The sequence below is a fragment of the Diospyros lotus genome, chromosome 8 (assembly GCF_014633365.1).
Source record: "Diospyros lotus cultivar Yz01 chromosome 8, ASM1463336v1, whole genome shotgun sequence".
Taxonomy (NCBI): Eukaryota; Viridiplantae; Streptophyta; class Magnoliopsida; order Ericales; family Ebenaceae; genus Diospyros; species Diospyros lotus.
Window position 1 is genome coordinate 34,257,880 of NC_068345.1, and position 18,523 is coordinate 34,276,402.

The 18,523-nt window shown below is 37.2% G+C and overlaps 2 protein-coding genes and 1 pseudogene across 2 annotated transcripts in view; 1 reads left to right on the forward strand and 2 right to left on the reverse strand.

The window, feature by feature from the left end:
• Positions 1-338: 338 nt before the first annotated feature.
• LOC127807929 (probable cellulose synthase A catalytic subunit 3 [UDP-forming]) lies at positions 339-11,659 on the forward strand. Its single transcript, XM_052346165.1, has 14 exons — positions 339-428; positions 5,771-5,957; positions 6,168-6,328; positions 6,478-6,589; positions 6,733-6,898; positions 7,181-7,444; positions 7,527-7,872; positions 7,984-8,121; positions 8,202-8,327; positions 8,731-8,943; positions 9,029-9,314; positions 9,812-10,002; positions 10,080-10,430; positions 10,888-11,659. The coding sequence occupies exons 1-14, from the start codon at positions 339-341 to the stop codon at positions 11,476-11,478; spliced, it is 3,222 nt and encodes a 1,073-aa protein (XP_052202125.1). The 3' UTR covers positions 11,479-11,659.
• Positions 11,660-12,081: 422 nt separating this feature from the next.
• LOC127807931 (uncharacterized) overlaps positions 12,082-18,523 on the reverse strand; it is a 32,449-nt gene continuing 26,007 nt past the window's right edge. The window contains exon 3 of the mRNA XM_052346166.1: positions 12,082-12,925. Within this exon, the coding sequence (XP_052202126.1) occupies positions 12,344-12,925 (582 nt within the window). The 3' untranslated portion in view covers positions 12,082-12,343. The remainder of the gene's footprint in view (positions 12,926-18,523) is intronic.
• LOC127807934 (eIF-2-alpha kinase GCN2-like) lies at positions 12,936-18,409 on the reverse strand (annotated as a pseudogene).

Here is an 18,523-nt window from a genome sequence, read left to right on the forward strand (position 1 = left end):
AGCATTGGGTGAGTTGGCGGAGATCTTGATATAAGCAAGGAATGAGATAATTAAGAGAGAGAGAGAGAGAGAGACCATCAAGGAAGTATTTTGGCAGCATTGGGTGAGTTGGCAGAGATCTTGATATAAGCAAGGAATGATAAGAGAGATAGAGAGCAAATGCTCGCGAGTTTCATTGCGGCGGCGGCGGCGGTTGTCCGACGGGTCCTTTCCGAGCATCGATCCTTTTGAGCTGTTGTAAGTCAGTTAATGGAAGTCTCTCTTGCTTCTTTTTGAGCACATATATATATATATATATAGTTAAAGTTCAACTGTTTAGTTGACAGACAGGATAAAAGATGGAGGCGAGAGCGGGTTTAGTGGCGGGTTCTCACCACCGTGATGAGCTGATCGTCATACGTTGCCATGTAGACTCTGCTCTATCTTCGGTACCTTCTCTTTCGATCTCTTTCAACTTCATATATATATATATAGAAACATAAATTCACGTATATTTAATCTGAAACCCAATTTCCTTGAGGAAGTGCTTTGAGCAAGCTAGCTAGCTAGTGCACTCAATTCCTTTTTCTTTTTTTTTTTTTAAGTTAAGCAAGATGGCAAGTGTATTCAATTCTGATCACTGCACCTAACAAAGGTTTCTCTGACTAGATTTTGATATTTATAATACACCGTAATTTCACTACAAGAAATAAGGTTTTTAGTGGAGATCAGGGTCGTCACTAAAACCCCAAAAAATCATCACTAAAAGTATTAGTGACGATAAAACTGACCGTCACTAAAGTTAACCATTAGTGACAACCATATATGACCGTCACTAATGTAATTAATGACCATAATGTTGGCCGTCACTAATAACAGCCTATTAGTGACGGCCACGTATGACTGTCACTAATATAATTAGTGACCATAATATTGGTCGTCACTAATGAAAACTCATTAGTGACCGTCATACGTGGCCGTCACTATATGTTGGTCGTCACTAAAGTTAATCCGTTAGTGATATGATGTTGGTCATCACTAAAATTAACCCATTAGTGACGACGATGTTAGCCGTCACTAAAATTTATATTTTTAATAATTACCCACTCAACTCTACAAAAATTATATTTTGATTATATAATTTTAATCCCAATTATATTTTGTTTATGAAATTTATGACTTTTTTCAAAGTTGTTCCTCTTCCCCCAATCTTATCCCCCCAACTTTTTCACAAGTTACATATGAGGTATGTAATTTACTTTATTTTTTTTTAAAATTACTCTTATTAAATCTATAAAAATGTGGGCTAATTAAAAAAATATTACGTAATTCAATAATGTGATAATCAAGATGATAAAAAAAATTATTCAAAAATTCTAATAATGTCAACTTAAAACATATAATATTTATGATAAATTGAAAAAAAAAATGTTCTCTCACTAAGAGTGTTTGATTACTCATATTTATCATAGAAAATATGTAATTATTACACTTTTTCTATAAAAAATAATCAAACACTCTTAATTTTTTTATGAAAAATATGCATGATACAAGCATTTAAAGCTTATTTCTATGGAATTCATTTTATAAGAAGGTGAGGTGATTTTTGTTTTCTAAGTAATGTAATCAAACACACCTTAAATATAGATCTTGACTCTATCATTGTAACTAGTTATATTAAATACTTTCTGTCAATGACAAAATAACATTTTAAATATATAAATATAATTATTTCTTATAACTGAGATAATATAATTAAAAATCAAAATAAGGTGCTCCAGAGATTAGAACAACCTTCAATATTCAAGATCTTAAAGGTGTTATATACCATTAACCATATGTTTTAATAATCTAATTAATTAGTAATATATATTGAGCAACACCAATTTAATAAAAAATAAATTATATATTACATAATTAATCTCCAATATTCTGCTTGCAAAAAGAAAATTGGGACTTGTGTGTCCTACATCAGACTAAGATAGGTCGAATTAGAAGACAAAAAAGTTGTATTGAAGTTATAAAGTATATATTAATTTTTTAAAATTACATAAGCTCCACAAATTTAATGTTAGAAATTTTTGAGCACACAGTTTAACAATTATTTTTTATTTGTTACAAGAGTTTAATAATGTTGTTTTTTAATTAATTTTATAATATCTTCACTACAACAAAAATGATTTGTTGAGACATCTTTTTTAGGGCATTTTTTAAAAAGTGTCCTCTAAAATACCATTTTAAGGCACAATCTAAAAAAGTGCTCCAATACAATAACTTTAGTGAGGCACAACAATTAAGTGCCCTATAAAATACCATTTTAAGACACAATTTAAAGAAATGCCCCAATAAAACAATTTTAATGAGGCACGACAATGAAATGCCCTAATAGACAAATATAAGTGTCTTAATAGAAAATCTAATAGTGCAGAATTTTTGAAATGCCTCATTAAAATAATTCTAACAAGACACTATGAGAAAGTGTCCTAATAGACAAATCTTAAGTGCTCCAATAGAATAATTCTAATGAAACTTTGATATACTATAAAATAAACATAGGCACATATATTAATAAGATGATGTGTAGATTAGGTGGTCACGTGTGTGCAAAAAGAATGAAAGGTTCAGAGTTCGAGTTGAGGGAGAAATAAATTAGAGTTAAGAGAAAGTCTTGTGGGGGATATGAAAAATAAATTTATAGTGACTTTTGAGGCATTTTTAAGTGTCACAACAAACTTAAATTTATAGTTATTTTTTAGGCATTTGTAAGTGTTTCAATACATTTTTGGGGTACAATTACAAGGGCATTTTTATTAGTGCCCTAATAGTTAAAATGCCCAAATAAACTATCTATTAAGGCATTTTTAAATGCCTCTTAATCCAAAATTTGTTGTACTGCTTAATGAGTAAGGTCAAACTATAATAAAGTTTAAAATTTAGGTACAAAGGACGAAGAAAAATAAAAGTTGGACGATACCAATTGACTCCATTGAACAAAGGATGGCTTCGTCTTGTTTACGAAAGTAAATGAATTCTAATTAACTTAGTAATACCCGGTATAAGATTCTCACATAATTTAAGTGGGATTAAAATATTAAAAATTGACTTAGTAATAACTTTCTAATACTCGTTTTGACATAAGATTGTCACATAATTTAAGTAATATTAAAATATTAAAAATTAATTTGATAGTAAAAATAAGTCGTTGAATCAACCGCATAGAGTATCCTGAAACCTTGATGTCTAAGAAAAATGATATGATACTGACGAGCATTCCAAGATAAGATTTATGGTATTAAAAAAAATTGAAATCGAGACTGTTTTCGGTACAATTGTGATTCAAGCTGAAAAATCGAATCGTCGTAGGGGACATTCGAAAAAGGATCAATCATAAAGTGGTTTCGAGATGAAACAAGGGTCCTGTGAGGGCACAGAGGCGAAATCGTCCTTATTGAGTAATCTTAGAATTATTAATTATGAATTTTCGATATTTGAATCTGAATGAAATTTACATATGAGGATATAATTGTAATTGTGAAATGCTCAAAGTGAGATTTAGAATTAATTGAGAGATTTATATATAATTTTCATGATTTTAATGTGTGCATGAAGACCAATGAACTCCTTGGCAAGGATGATGCAATTATAATATGTATATATGGAGTAGTGGCCAAGGTGCTTGGCGGCCAAGGATGCTACATATAATTTATGTATATATGAGTGGAGCCCAAGTTTAAGACAAGGTATAAATAGGCTTAGGCGCATGGGGCAAAAGGTAGGGAGAGAATAGAAAGAGAAAAAGAAAAAGAAGAGGAAGAAAAAGAAAAAGAAGAAAAATAAAAAAAATTCTCTAAAAATTTTAAGAAATTAATTTGAGACTTGAAGAGTATGCCTAAGGCTAAAAAATTATTCAAGCATGTGTTTCGAGATCAAGACACGTATACCGAGAAAACCTGAGAGTCTAAGTCAAAGTGAGCGATTTTTCTCAGAAATAATTTTATGAATTGTGGTAGTGAGAAAATTGAGAAAATGTTTGAGAAATTATTTAGTGTGAAATTATTGTGGAGAAAAGTTTGAGAAATATTTATTTTGCAATTTTTGAGGAAAAGTGAATTATGGAAATTAGAGAAAAAAATGGAGAAAAATCTGGAAAATTCCCAAACAATTCTAGAAAATTGGGAATATTTTTTTTATAAATTATTGCGAAGAAAAATTTGAGAAAAACCTTGAGGAGATATTTATTTTGAAATTCTCGAGAAATTATGAAAAACTGAAAAAAATAGATATTGATATTCTTTTGAATGAATATGATGTCTAGAGATCATTGAGGTAATGCACATTTTTCGAGGTACTCTGAATTTTGTCAAAGGTGAGTAGTTTAACCTGAAAACTTGGTTTAACATGAGTAGTTCTATCAAAAACTTTGATTATTTTGGGTGGTTCGATTCTATACTTGATTTGTTTTATACAAACGATTTGACCTGTGAATGGTTGGTTTCATATGGAAGGTTTGTCCCAAATTGTTTTATGTATGTGCATCGAATTTCGTGTTATAAATTCATGCTTTGAAATGTTGAGTTTATATGATGCATGTTTTGTGTTGTGGCATTGGCATGTTTATGTGTGGTCTATGTGGGATGTGGGTTGTCAACATGTATATGGCACTTGAGTGATAGTACTCGGGATGCGTGCAAGGATTAATGTTATGTGACCTACATGGGACGGGGCTAAGACGGATTTCACCTTGTGATACTCAAGTGGCGGGACTGAGAGTGGATACAACCTCGATTGTTGGCTCAAGTGGTAGGGGCTGAGAGTAAACATCACTCTAGGTGCCTTTGAAAAATAACACTATTACCTAGATGGACATTGATTCTGGGGATAGTGTTGATCATCTCGTGGCCAGGGTTGTATTGAGATCCGAACTGCTTTTGAGTGGGAGCGTATGTAATGCCTAACATGATATAGGGGTGATACCACGGTTCATGTGTTGAGGTTGTCCCTCTTAAGTAGGATTGTCTTATGTCAATGTGTCGATGTAGTTGTGTGGTCTTTAGGAAGATTGCATTATCCCCAGTTAGGTTTAAGTGTTGTGTAAGATTCTCTTGGGGTGAGACATGTCAAGATATGTCGGTTTTATTCATGGTCTGCATATATTCATAAAAATATTTTTGAACTCTCGCTTAGATGGTTCATTATTTAATTTGGACTATGTTACTGAAATATTCAAACGTCTCAGGTGAAAGCAACAGCGTTAAAGAAAAGGGGGATTCTCTAGATATAGACGTTGATTTTGTTGGTAATTGTTAGCATATATTTTGTCTATGCTCAAGGTGTTAGTAGTTGTTGTTGAGAGATGAGATTCGATGTATTTTGTGTTGAAATGTCTTGTTAAATGATTTCTACTTTATGAATAAAGTGAATTCGATTATATATTTTCGAGATTTTGATTCTGCTTCCGCTGATGCGATGACATTACAAATCTTAACTTATTCTTTTAAGTTAATATGCTGATATGGTAGATTGAGATTTTTGGGGTTTTGATTTACGTCGTGTGATTGCTGGAAAAAAAAAAAAAATCCAAAATCTCGGTTAACGCATGCTTTGAAAAAAATGGGACATTACAAACTTTATTTAAAGTAAAAATAATTGTAGAAAATTATTTAAAAGGTAATTGAAATCAACATTAAATTAATGGGATTAACTAATAGTCCATTTATATCTCTATTCTTGTTTTCTGTTGTTACCACATTTTTGTCTAAATTTTGTTTTGGGCTGGTTGTAGTCGAGAGAGTTAGAGCAATTGAGTGGACGAACTTGTCGGATATGCAGCGATGAGGTTGGGCTTACAGTGGAGGGAGAGTTGTTCGTGGCATGCAACGAGTGTGCCTTCCCGATTTGCAAGACTTGTTATGAGTATGAGCGTCGAGAAGGCAGCCAAGTTTGCCCCCAATGTAAAACTCGCTTCAAACGTCTCAAAGGTAATTTCTGAACCTCTTTATTTGTTTCTTCCTACTTCGATTTGTTATTTATATATCTTGATGGAGAGGAGGGAGTGTATCCATTTAAAAGAACTAAAATTAGAGAATATTTATCAATTCATGAAATCAAGTAATATACTCGATACTTATCTTGAGTAGACTATGAATCGTGGACTTCATGAGAGGGTGAATGAATGATGATGCATGTAGGGTGTGCGAGAGTGGATGGTGACGAAGAAGAAGACGACATTGACGATGTGGAGAACGAGCTCAACTTTGAAGGAGCCATGCGGCATAGAGGAGGTCAGGAAAGGTCGTTATTGGAGTCCCATTTGGCCCCTCAAGTTTCTCTCCTCACCGACGGGCATATGGTAATGACTACTATTGCTATTGCCTCCTGGCCTCTTTTTTCTCTCTTAGCCATCTAGTTTCTCACTCATTTTCGGGTTCTGGGTTGGTTCAAACATACGCAGAATTCTAATCTAACAGAGAGTATTAATATTAATAACCTACGTATCAGGCTGATGATGATATCCCCCAAGACCAACTTGCATTGGTCCCTTCCTTGGCGGAGGCTGGTGATGGAAGCAAAAGGATTCACCCACTTCCTCTGCCATATCCTAGCCTTGCAGGTGAGGAGGTGATTTTCTTTGCTTTGAGTTCCTTAATTTCCATCTCAAGGGTGAAACCAAGAAGTATTGTTTCTATGACAATTACGCGCACACACACACACACACACACACACTATAATCCCTCCAATTGTTTTAATTTGTAGTGCAACCTCGACCCTTGGATCCTTCCAAGGATTTGGCTGCTTATGGCTATGGGAGCATTGCTTGGAAGGAGAGAATGAAAAATTGGAAGCGCAGACAAGAAAAGCTACAGATTACGAATGATAAAGATCCTGGTAGTGATAATGAGGATGGAATGAATCTACCATTGTAAGATCCCCCACTTTTTCGAATGCATGTGAACATATATACAAGATATGAGTATTGAGTTGCAATACCACATGCATCAGCACAACGTACTAGCTAGTGTTATGCTAAATATTTCTCATATAGAAGGATGGTTGACTTTCCATGATTCTCTCTCTCTAGCATTTTCAGTTCTGAGTCGTACCAAGTATGACTTCAGATGGTTATTTTCCTTGTCCATGGTCGTTACTGCATCCTGTAAAGATTGCTCCTCATCTTGGAATAACATCATTACTCTTTTACCAGGACTGATGCAAGACAACCATTGTCAAGAAAGTTACCTGTTCCTTCAAGCCAAATCAACCCTTATAGAGTGATCATTATCATACGGCTTCTTGTTCTTGGGTTTTTCTTCCACTACCGAGTAACGCACCCAGTGAAAGATGCTTATGCCTTGTGGCTTATATCTGTGGTATGTGAGCTTTGGTTTGCTCTTTCATGGATTCTAGATCAATTCCCAAAATGGCTTCCAATAGATAGAGAAACTTACCTAGATAGGCTATCCTTGAGGTCAGTTTTTTTGACCGAAAACTCCATTTCTTCATGTTACTTCTTGCAGTTTAAAATCCTCAACCGTTTAGTTGTTTCCTAGGTATGAGAAAGCAGGCAAACCCTCTCAATTATCTGCGATTGATATCTTTGTGAGCACAGTTGACCCGTTAAAGGAGCCTCCTTTGGTGACTGCAAATACAGTTCTTTCCATACTCGCAGTAGATTACCCAGTTGAGAAGGTTTCATGTTATGTGTCCGATGATGGTGCTGCTATGCTGACATTTGAAGCATTGTCAGAAACATCCGAATTTGCTAAGAGGTGGGTGCCTTTTTGCAAGAAATTTAACACAGAGCCACGAGCACCAGAGTGGTATTTTGGTCAGAAGATAAATTATCTGAAAGACAAGGTATCACCTTCATTTGTGAAGGAGCGGAGAGCAATGAAGGTATGAAGTCACAAAATTGTCAATTATTCATAAAATTATGCAAGACTTTCTAATAAATTGTGGAAGTGTGTTATTGGGTGGTCATGACATATTTCATTGTTTGGGATTCAGAGAGAGTACGAGCTGTTCAAAGTTCGAATAAATGCTTTGGTTGCAAGGGCACGAAAGGTCCCCGAACGGGGCTGGACGATGCAAGATGGAACTCCATGGGCTGGGAATAATGTTCGAGATCATCCTGGCATGATTCAGGCATTCCCAAATCTTGATGTTTATTGTTCTGTTTCCTTACAAATTCTAGCATTAATTTGTATTTCTGTGATCTTTTACAGGTCTTTCTTGGCCAAGATGAGGGGTATGACATACATGGAAATGAACTACCACACTTGGTATATGTTTCTAGAGAAAAGATACCCGGATTCAATCACCACAAGAAGGCTGGGGCAATGAACTCCTTGGTAAGCAACAAGCCTAATTCCACTATGCATTCTAGAAACCCTCTCAGGATATATATAATATATGTGGATGAACAAAACTAAAAACCATCTTAATCCTCATAAATCCGTATAATTGGTCACTTACAATTAGGGGACTTTGGTGGCACAAGCTTTAAGCACACAACCCCAATAATTCGATAATGTCATCTGATTGTCTATTTATAAGTAACAACTTTAATGGGATTATGTTCCATATATATATATATATCTATCCATATATTTTATTCACAATCAAAATATCATGTTCAGTTTTTTAGGATGGACTCCATCTATGTCAAATTCGAATTTAAGGAGCTATTTAACACATTCCTTCCTTGTACTCTCAGGTAGCTGACAGAATGATGATTTCTTCGTTGTTTTTCAGGTTAGAGTCTCTGCTGTGCTCACTAATGCACCTTATATATTAAACTTGGACTGCGATCACTACATCAATAACAGCAAAGCTCTCAGGGAGGCTATGTGTTTCATGATGGATCCACTGTTGGCAAAGAAAGTGTGCTATGTCCAGTTCCCACAGAGGTTTGATGGCATTGACAAGAATGACCGATATGCCAACCGAAACACCATATTCTTCGATGCAAGTGTCTTTCATATAGACTTTGAAATTGCATTATTTTCTAGAAAATATACCATAATTGTTGTGATTATTTCTTCAATTCCAGATTAACATGAAGGGTTTGGATGGCATTCAAGGTCCCATATATGTAGGGACAGGATGTGTGTTCAATCGGCAGGCACTCTATGGTTATGATGCTCCTAAGACAAAGAAACCACACAAATGCTTGCCAAAGAAGTGGCGTTGTGGAAGCTGTTTTCCAGAAATGAAGAACGGGAAGAAGCCCAACAAATCTGAGTCCCAGATGAAGAATAAGGATATGAGGGATCAGGTTGATGCAGAGTTAACAGCATCACCATTAATGGACTGTGACGACAGAATTGCTGGAAAAGGTTCTCTTTAAGCCTATTGTTGTGGCATGAACGCACAAAATTTAAGAGAGAAAAGAACACAAAAATTTAACACAGTTAGGTCTTAAGAGACCTATAGTGAGAAAGATCTATTCAATGTAGTTTTTGCAAGAACAAAGTTGGAAACTCTCCTAATTCTCGTAACTTCAAATAACTAGTTAGTCATACTCTTAAGAATTTTGATTATCGAGTTGTGACATACATTCTAGACACAAACTCTAATTGGTTACATCATTTCTCATGTTATTAGGTTGTGACCATTGACCAATCAACAATATCATACTGAGTGAAGACTTTTTTACAGGCAACAACTCTAATAAGATTTAAGTTTTCTTTACCTATTGATATCACTTATTCACAATCAATTAGTTAGATTTTATACATAAAACTCCATGGATTTGATGAGTTATCTAAGAATTGAATGATGATTAATTAATCTCTACGTCTAACATGAGAAACTTTCTATGCAAGAACAGAAGGTGATCAAAGTTTGGCTCTAACGCCGCAACACAAGTTACAGAAGAAATTTGGTCAATCTCCAATATTCGTGGCATCGACATTGCTCGAGAATGGCGTCTCAGTCGAAGGTGCAAGCACTGCAGCGCTACTTCAAGAGGCCATCCATGTGATCAGCTGTTGCTACGAAGATAAAACAGAATGGGGAAAGGAGGTAAACTCACCAGACACAGCCGCTTAGCGTCTTCTCTATCAAATTAGGGTTTGCGAAACCGTTTTTCTCCATTGCAGGTTGGCTGGATCTATGGTTCAGTCACAGAAGACATCTTGACAGGTTTTAAAATGCATTGTCGTGGATGGCGATCGATCTATTGCATCCCGGCGAAGCCCGCATTCAAGGGATCTGCACCGATCAATCTCTCCGATCGTCTTCACCAGGTGCTCCGATGGGCGCTGGGTTCCATCGAGATCTTCCTGAGCAGGCACTGCCCTCTCTGGTATGGATATGGAGGTGGCCTGAAATGGCTGGAGCGTCTCTCTTACATCAACGCCACGATATATCCATTGACCTCCATTCCTCTCCTTGCATATTGCACTTTGCCCGCTCTGTGCTTGCTCACAGGCAAATTCATCATTCCAGAGGTACCATCCATTACCATACGCTCACACTACTGAACTTAATTTCGTTTGGTACATAACTTTCCAAATCCAAAATCAGAATGGAGGCTGAGGCTTTTTGATAAAATCTAGCTCCACTGGGATAGCACATATAAAACCTAATTCGTTGAAATTGTCTTTCACAATATGAGCTAGGTGATTGTGATTATATATATCGACAGTGCGTCAAAATTGGATAACTAAAATTCAGAACATTGACTGTTTATTCATAAACGTGAACATTAAGAAAGCTATCAATTTTTGACGACATTAAAGAGAATATTTCATGGTGCAATTGTGAGATGGTAAATGCAAGTCCTTTAATATCAAACCATGTTACGATTTCTATACGCTTCTTTCTCTTGATTCTGCGTATAATGTGCAAGATCGGATTCTAACATGCTTCAATCTGCAATTTGCTCCTTATATTCTGCAATCGCAGCTTAATAACGTTGGGGGCTTGTGGTTTTTATCGCTTTTCATATCTATCTTCGCGACGAGCATCTTGGAGATGAGATGGAGCGGAGTCGGCATCGATGAATGGTGGAGAAACGAACAGTTCTGGGTGATCGCCGGCGTTTCAGCTCATCTGTTCGCTCTTTTCCAAGGACTCCTGAAGTTGTTTGCCGGAGTTGACACAAACTTCACGGTGACATCGAAGAAAGGCAACGGCGACGGCGACGAGTTCCCGGAGCTATACGAAATGAAGTGGACGACGTTGCTGATTCCTCCGACGACGCTGTTGATAATAAATCTGGTCGGAGTGCTAGTTGGCATCTCCGGGGCAATGAACGACGGGTACAGGTCATGGGGCCCGTTCTTCGGGAAGCTCTTGTTTGCCTTATGGGTGATACTGCATCTGTACCCGTTCTTGAAAGGGTTGATGGGTCGGCAGAATAGGACCCCCACCATTGTTGTTGTCTGGTCGATCTTGCTTGCGTCCATATTTTCCTTGTTGTGGGTTCGGGTCGACCCATTTTTGGCAAAGTCGGATGACCCGTTTCTGGAGGAATGTGGACTGGAGTGTGACTAGGCGGTAGATACTTCTCTCTCTCTCTCTCTCTCTCTCTGCAAAAAAAGATTAGAGCCTAACAAGAGCTCACTGTTTTGGGAAGAGGCTTAATTATGTGGTTAAAAGAGATTAATTCTTGTATTATTGCCTATTAAACTGGGTTGTTATTAACATTTGTGGATGAATCATATACTTGATTGTATTCTTGGTCTAAATTAAATATTATTGTGTAAACGTTATATTGTTGATATGTTGTAAGTTTTAAACATATTTTTTGCATCATATAATTTGACATAAATAAAATTATTATTTGAGTTGATACTGATTCACAAATCTCACACAAAATAAGAAAGAATATAAAAGTATATATGAATTTATCCCAAAAAAATTTGAAATCTAGTAGTTAAGAAGACTGATATAATCCTTTGGTATCAAGCCAATTCTTGTGGGCAAACTATGATAAGTCTTCAGACTTTGAGACTTGATTATTATGCCAAGGCTTAAGGGTGCAATAATTATTTGCTCAACAATTTGGTTTCAAGCCCAATGGGATTAAGACATTCTTAAGTTGAAAACCCTGCTGGATAAAGAAGGAAGCACCATAGGCAAAATAGAACCACAACAAAAAAAAGTACACTATAATTTGATTGCGCAAATACCTTTATGTGAAGAGAACATTACTTTGCTATTAACTATGATCTCACCAGAGGCGCCATGCATCTGTGATGCAAAGAATCCCACAGGACAAAAAAATCAACTAAATCCTGAATTAGGATTGAATTCCATGTAGAGATTCACAAAGACAAATCACCAAAAAATTAGGCCATCGTATGCAATTTGACTTCAGCCTTGCATTTTGTTCTCAAATTCACTTCTTTGGTAATGGCTACGTACTTGGACAAGCAGATGCTGCCAATTCTGCCAACTGCTTCCCGCCGAGATAGGACACAAGTTCCATAGAGATACACTGTTTTGGTAGATTAGCAAACTCTTCTTCCTCGAAACCGTAAACTGGCGGGATTTTTCTCGCTTCAGCCTCTGCGGCTTCTGCCTCAGCAAGAAGAATGTCAGCTTCTTCAAGATCGCCTAATTCCAGAGCAGCCGATCTTTCAGCTTTAGCAGCACCAGCAATTAGGAGTAGTCTTTGGAATCTAGCCATTGCCAACTCTCTTTCCATTGTCAAAATCTGTCCTTCAGTTTCTTGCAATCTGTTAACGGTGTTGGAGATCTCTTCCTCAAGCTTGCGCAACTCAAGGACATCTGCTGCAATTTTTGTCTGTAAACCTTCTTTTTCAACTGTCAATGTCTTGGATTCAGTTGCTATCCGTGCTGCTTCCTTGAAATTTCTTGCAGCAGCAGCAACTTTCTTTTCTGCTTCCAACTCTGGGACTCTTTTGTCTATAAAGGCAACTCTTTGCTTTAAAGATTCAGATTCCTGCTGGAAACTTGATTTTGTTGAAGATAGCTCCTGAGAGAGAGAGAGAGTTGAATGATCAGCATGTCATACAATTGGTGTGCAAAAGAAAAAAATAATAAACCACCTTCACCGGCTGGAATTCATATAAGGATATATTACTAATTAAGCACCAAAAGTTGTGAATTTGATCCCGCTTGGGCCTTTGGCACGGTGGGATTATATTATTATAACTTCTTTTCGGTCCTACCATATGGGTTTGGAGATTACCCCACTTCTTGTTTTGCCGGGATACCCCACTTTTATTTACACGTACTACAGTTGAAATGCAATACAACACAGTTGAAGTATCATGATAGAAACAACTTGAGAACAAAACACTAGAGAAAAGAATTTTAAATACTTTCTATTTTAATGATAAAATAATATCACTATCTTTTACATAACTTCACAACCAAATTATACAATAAATACTTGTTGCATTTTTTAAACTATAATCTAATTATTGAGATATAACTAGAACATATTTATAATAATAACAATGAAAGAAAATAAATATATGGGTTTGTAACTATCAGTCCGTTTCAATTTCAGTCAATGACAAACATAACAAACTACTAGTTATAGACAGCTATATGATGACAGTATGATTATGTAAAGTCAGCCACAGCCACCTAGCCATAATGATTTTAACACAGGTGGTATCATACATCCCAAGACCATGCCTTTGTAACATCCATGGGCACCTAAAATGGTCCTTGCACTCGCTTCCAAGGTCAGATATAGCTCACTTGACACTCCATTTATCTCAATCTCTTCCAGTGGACCAACTTCTTATTCCAACTTTGATCACACAGGCACTTTTGCAAGTTTGTTTTCCTTCCTCTCCTTGGATCACAGATTTAGCTGCTACTAACCATACGAGATATTAAGATAATAAACAGTGCAATCAAATATTTCTAGTGTGTGCCAAGTTCTTATCTAGGGGGGTCCATTTGCAAATGTTGATTCCATTCAAGCTAGATGGAATATGGGTTCTCATAGCTGGTGGGTGGGTGATACAGGTACCTTTGCTCCATCAAGCTATATGGGATATGGATTCTCACAGCTAGTAGGTTACATGGTACCTTTGCTCCTAAGCTTTAGGCTTAGGTTTTAAAGCATTGCTGCAACTAGTTTCCTATTGTTGCAAGAGGTTTTAGAGTGCATAATCCTTTATCTACTAGGTGGAAAGAAACAAGATGAGACCTCAATGAGCAAAGAACTTGATTTTTGTTCATTGCAATCTCCCCATCCTGTCAAAGGGAGTGTCACATTGCTAGGGTTACCTAGGATTGAGACTGGAATTAGGGGGGAAAATCAGAATGAGAGAATTGAAAGGAGGGAGAGAAATTAGTTGAAAGGGAGAGAGAAATCAAAGAGAATCGAGAGAGGGATTGAGAGAATTAAAAGGAAAGGATTTCAATCTCATTTCACATAACATCCCATCCTCTTACAAGTAGTCCTTTATAGGCATAGCTGGCTGCTAACTGAATTCATAACAACACCCATGTGCTCTTAACAAACTATTGTAACCCTATTACAATATTCTCCCTCTATTGCTCCTTAACCTAGGGTTAAGACTGGAATTAGGGGGAAATTGGAAAGAGAGAAATTAGCAGAAATGGAGGGAGAAATTAGAGAGAACGGAGAGGGATAGAGAGAATTAGAAGGAAAGGATTTCAATCTCATTTCACATAACATCCCATCCTCCTACAAGTAGCCATTTTATAGGCATAACTAGTTGCTAACTGAATTCATAACAACACCCATGTGCTGCTAACAGATTACAAAATATCTCCTAACAAACTATTGTAACCCTATTACATATTCCCCTTCTATTGTTCCTAGGGTCATGATAATTCTCCCTTCCTTGAGAGGTTTCTTGTCCTCAAGAAACTTATTACTGCTAAACCGCTATTTCTTCATCTAATTCCTACTATCTATCTTTCTCCTTCTCGGCCCATTCCTCTTTTGCTTTTATGTTCCTTCTCTTTTGCTTTTCCTGCACTCGTAAAATGTTGTTTTCACAGATCTCCATGTGAAGGCTCTCTTTTCCCATTAATCTGTAAGTCCTGGTAATGTCTTGGATCTTCATACATGAACTATGTTAGTGCACAGTAGCAATTAATAGTCTGTCAACAACCTTTTCTTTGAACATCTTCCCAACTGCATGGTAGTTCCTCTATTTAGCCCTACTGTTCTGCTCCCACAGCTTGACAACTAGTTCCATGCATTCTGCCAATGAGCCAACTCCTCTAGAACAAACTAGTACACTAGTACTTCCATCATATCTAAATGGTCTGATAACCATAGGAGAATGGTGAATTATTATCTTCAGGGTAAGGCTGACCCCAATAGTACTTGGAGGAATTGATTAGTAATCACTAGTCCATATTTGATGAAGCAAGTAGTCATAGCGACCGCCACCAATAGCAAGCATTGTCCCTTCCACAATTGATGCAGGATCATTCTCCTTCCTTAAATATATCTTAAAAACAAATCACTATGATATCCCTCAGTGGCATTAGGGCATCAACAAACACATGGTTCTTACTTTTCCACAACCTCGAAAGGAACTCAATCTTATTGATGCGGTTGTAAATAGGTTGTAAACTTATCAGCAAGATGGGCACTTCGCAGCCTAGGCAGGGTCTGCAACTCCACAGAACCTTAGTCCTACTGTTTGCAACCTATTTACAACCGCTTCAGTAAGATTGAGTTCCTTTTGAGGTTGTTGTCTTATTACCACCATTTCTGACTTTCTTTCGGATGACTGAAGATGCAAAGAGCCCAGCTAAGACAAAAGCTTTGCCACCTTCTGCCTATGCTCTACCTTTATTCCTACCCCATACCAAATTGCTCTCCGATAAACATATGATATTTCATAACGTTTGGAAGATGATTTTTGGTTTGCAACAACCCAATTCACAAAGGGTAATTGTAGCTCATGGCCAAGCTCAATCTTCTCTCCCCCATGAATCAGAAGTTTGACAGCACTCTTATTTAGCTGTGGAGAATCTCCCAGCAACCTTAGGTATTATCTCCAAATGCTTGGTGCAATGCTATTTGATTACTTCCACTGCTACTACGACAACCTAAGCCCAGACTTCAGTGTTAAAATCTGCGTACTGGATAGGAAAAGTATCCTTTCTAGCCAAAACTAATCTTCTAACATTCTCATGGTGGTCTTTGGTGCTTAGAATCTTCTCATTGAATATAGCATTCACAACTTTGTAATAATCACTGAGGTCTTCTGAATTATGCATTGTTTGCAGCATATTGTCTGACAATTCATATTCCATTCGCGGAGGCAACGCATGTTGGAGTTGTTCAATGGTAGGTGGAAGATCTGTAGGACTTGGGGCAATCAAGCGTTGTAACAAGGATACCAGATCTAGAAATTCAGCAACCCATGTTGGAGGAAGTTCCCCCTTCTGTTAAGATTAGAAAGAACAATATGCCTCTACATAGCTGATCCAATTGGGTGGCAATAGCTTAAAGAAGACAACCCTTAAGCTATACCTATCAGCCTCTTCATCAATCTTTGGCCACTCTTCATCAATTTCTGGTGCAGAGAAAAAGTAGGTACCAACTTGGCTAGTATAATCTAAAGAAACTCCAGCCATTTCTGTAGGATCTAGATCCTGGTTCACGTCATCTTCGACTTGACTATTAGCTGGCATCACTAATGAATCAATGTTTTGTTCCCATGCTACTTCATCATGATTTATTGGTTGTCCTTCGAATTTCTTGATGTCACAAACCTAGGGTTCGTGATAGGTTAAAGAGGAATTAGGGAAGAAATCAGAATTAAAGGAAGGGGGAAATCAGTAGAAAGAGGGAGAGATATTAAGAGGAAAGGGGGGAGAAATAGTAGGGAGAAACCAAAGGGAGAAGGGAGAGAATTGTAGAGAGAATCAAAATTTCATTAATCGATTCATGCATATCTTCTCCTCTTATAGTGGGCCTTTTTATAGGCATAGTAGCTAGATAACTAATTTCTAACAGCACCTATGTGCTCTAACAATTTGTTAAAATATCCTAACAAATCATTGCAACCTTATTACAATGATGCCCTTTTATTATTCCTTGGGACATGACAATTCCCCCCTCCCTGAGAGAGTTCTTGTCCCCAAGAATTTGCAGTAACTATTCATTGCTTTTCATCCAATACCGACTTTCTCAATCCGTTTCATCTTTCTTGCTTGCTTGCATCTTTTAGGCCTCTTCTTCTTCGTTCTTAGGTTTCCAAGATCCATCCCAAGTATACTTTGGCCTAGAGCTTCAATTGAAGAAATCTGATCGAGTTCAAGTTTGATGCCCCCACCTTCTGCAATAGCTGGCTGACCACAATCGGTCTCCCTTTCCAATACAAGGATGGATAACGAATCTACAGCCATAGCTGCCTTTACTGTGTTTCCATTCAACCCAAGGCCAATTTCTGTTGCAAAAATATCAACGATATCCTGGAAATATAGCGATGAAGAGTTGTAAACTTGCCTTGGGTGCTCAAACCAATACTATCTGTGAGCATTGGAATTAGGGGCTGCTGTGATTTCAATCCCCGATTTATCAGTTTCCAGCTCTTGTAAAGTGTGATCTTTACAGATCTCATCATCCAATCTACCTTCATGTTCTGAATCCTTAGTTACCATTGATAAATTGGCTATGATTCCAGCAACAACTTCCTTAATATTGATTGATTTTTCAGTTGGTTCCTCTTGATTCCATGCAAGTAATCCAGCAGCTTCTTTTTCCCCATCATTGTCGAGATATTTCTCTACATGCACTTCTCCTTCAAAAGGATTCGTGGGCTCCTTTTGATCTGCTGTCCTATTAGCCCGATCAATATAATTTTCCTTGAGATTATGCTTTTCACCGCTAAAATTATTCTCAATATTGCAGCCATCTTTCTGGTCACTGTTGCCTCCGTCACAATGCTTCTTTTTCTATTCAAAGTCTAGAGTAGGCAGTGAATTGGTCGTTCGTACTCTTGTCTCCTTCTTCGCCTGCTCCACTCCAAGGAATTCCTCCTTATTAAAACTACTGTGATAATCATCAAAGTATTATATCGGAAAGTTGTAATGATACTTCTTAATAAGTATCATCGCAAATTCTTGCAGCTTCTCACGAAACGTTCGACTGAATTCCTTGCACTTTTCATGTATTACACTTCTTGTTTCTTTGTCCTTGTTGCTGCCAGCTGAAAAGGCAGCCTTCTTTGGCTACCATTGAGGCTCCATTCTAGCTGAAAATGAAGTATTCTTCTGCTGCAATTGAGGGCTCATCTGCTCCATGTATGCACTGCTCCCAATGGTCTCACGAGCAGGTCATTCCCCTGAAAATGCAGCACCCTTTTGCTGCGACTGGGACTCCAATGTCTACGTGCGTGCACTACTCCTCCTGGCCGAAATCTCACTGGCTGGAAAAACAATAGGCTAAGAAACTGGAACTCTTTCCACCTTACTTCGCCTCCCAAATTCACATGCCCAAACCGGGGACTGCTCTATTGTTGGGAAATTAACCAAGTTGGTCGGTAATAGCCTAAACGGATCGGAATTCACCTAGCCAGCTTGCTGATGAAGTCGGCCGCCTCCCGAACTCCCATCC

What these genes read in the sequence shown, in the direction of transcription:
- LOC127807929 (XM_052346165.1), top strand. Translation starts at nt 339, where the DNA reads ATGGAGGCGAGAGCGGGTTTAGTGGCGGGTTCTCACCACCGTGATGAG. An exon ending in AGGAGCGGAGAGCAATGAAG is followed by an intron (nt 7,873 to 7,983) that starts GTATGAAGTCAC and finishes TTTGGGATTCAG; the next exon opens with AGAGAGTACGAGCTGTTCAA. An exon ending in GAAACACCATATTCTTCGAT is followed by an intron (nt 8,944 to 9,028) that starts GCAAGTGTCTTT and finishes CTTCAATTCCAG; the next exon opens with ATTAACATGAAGGGTTTGGA.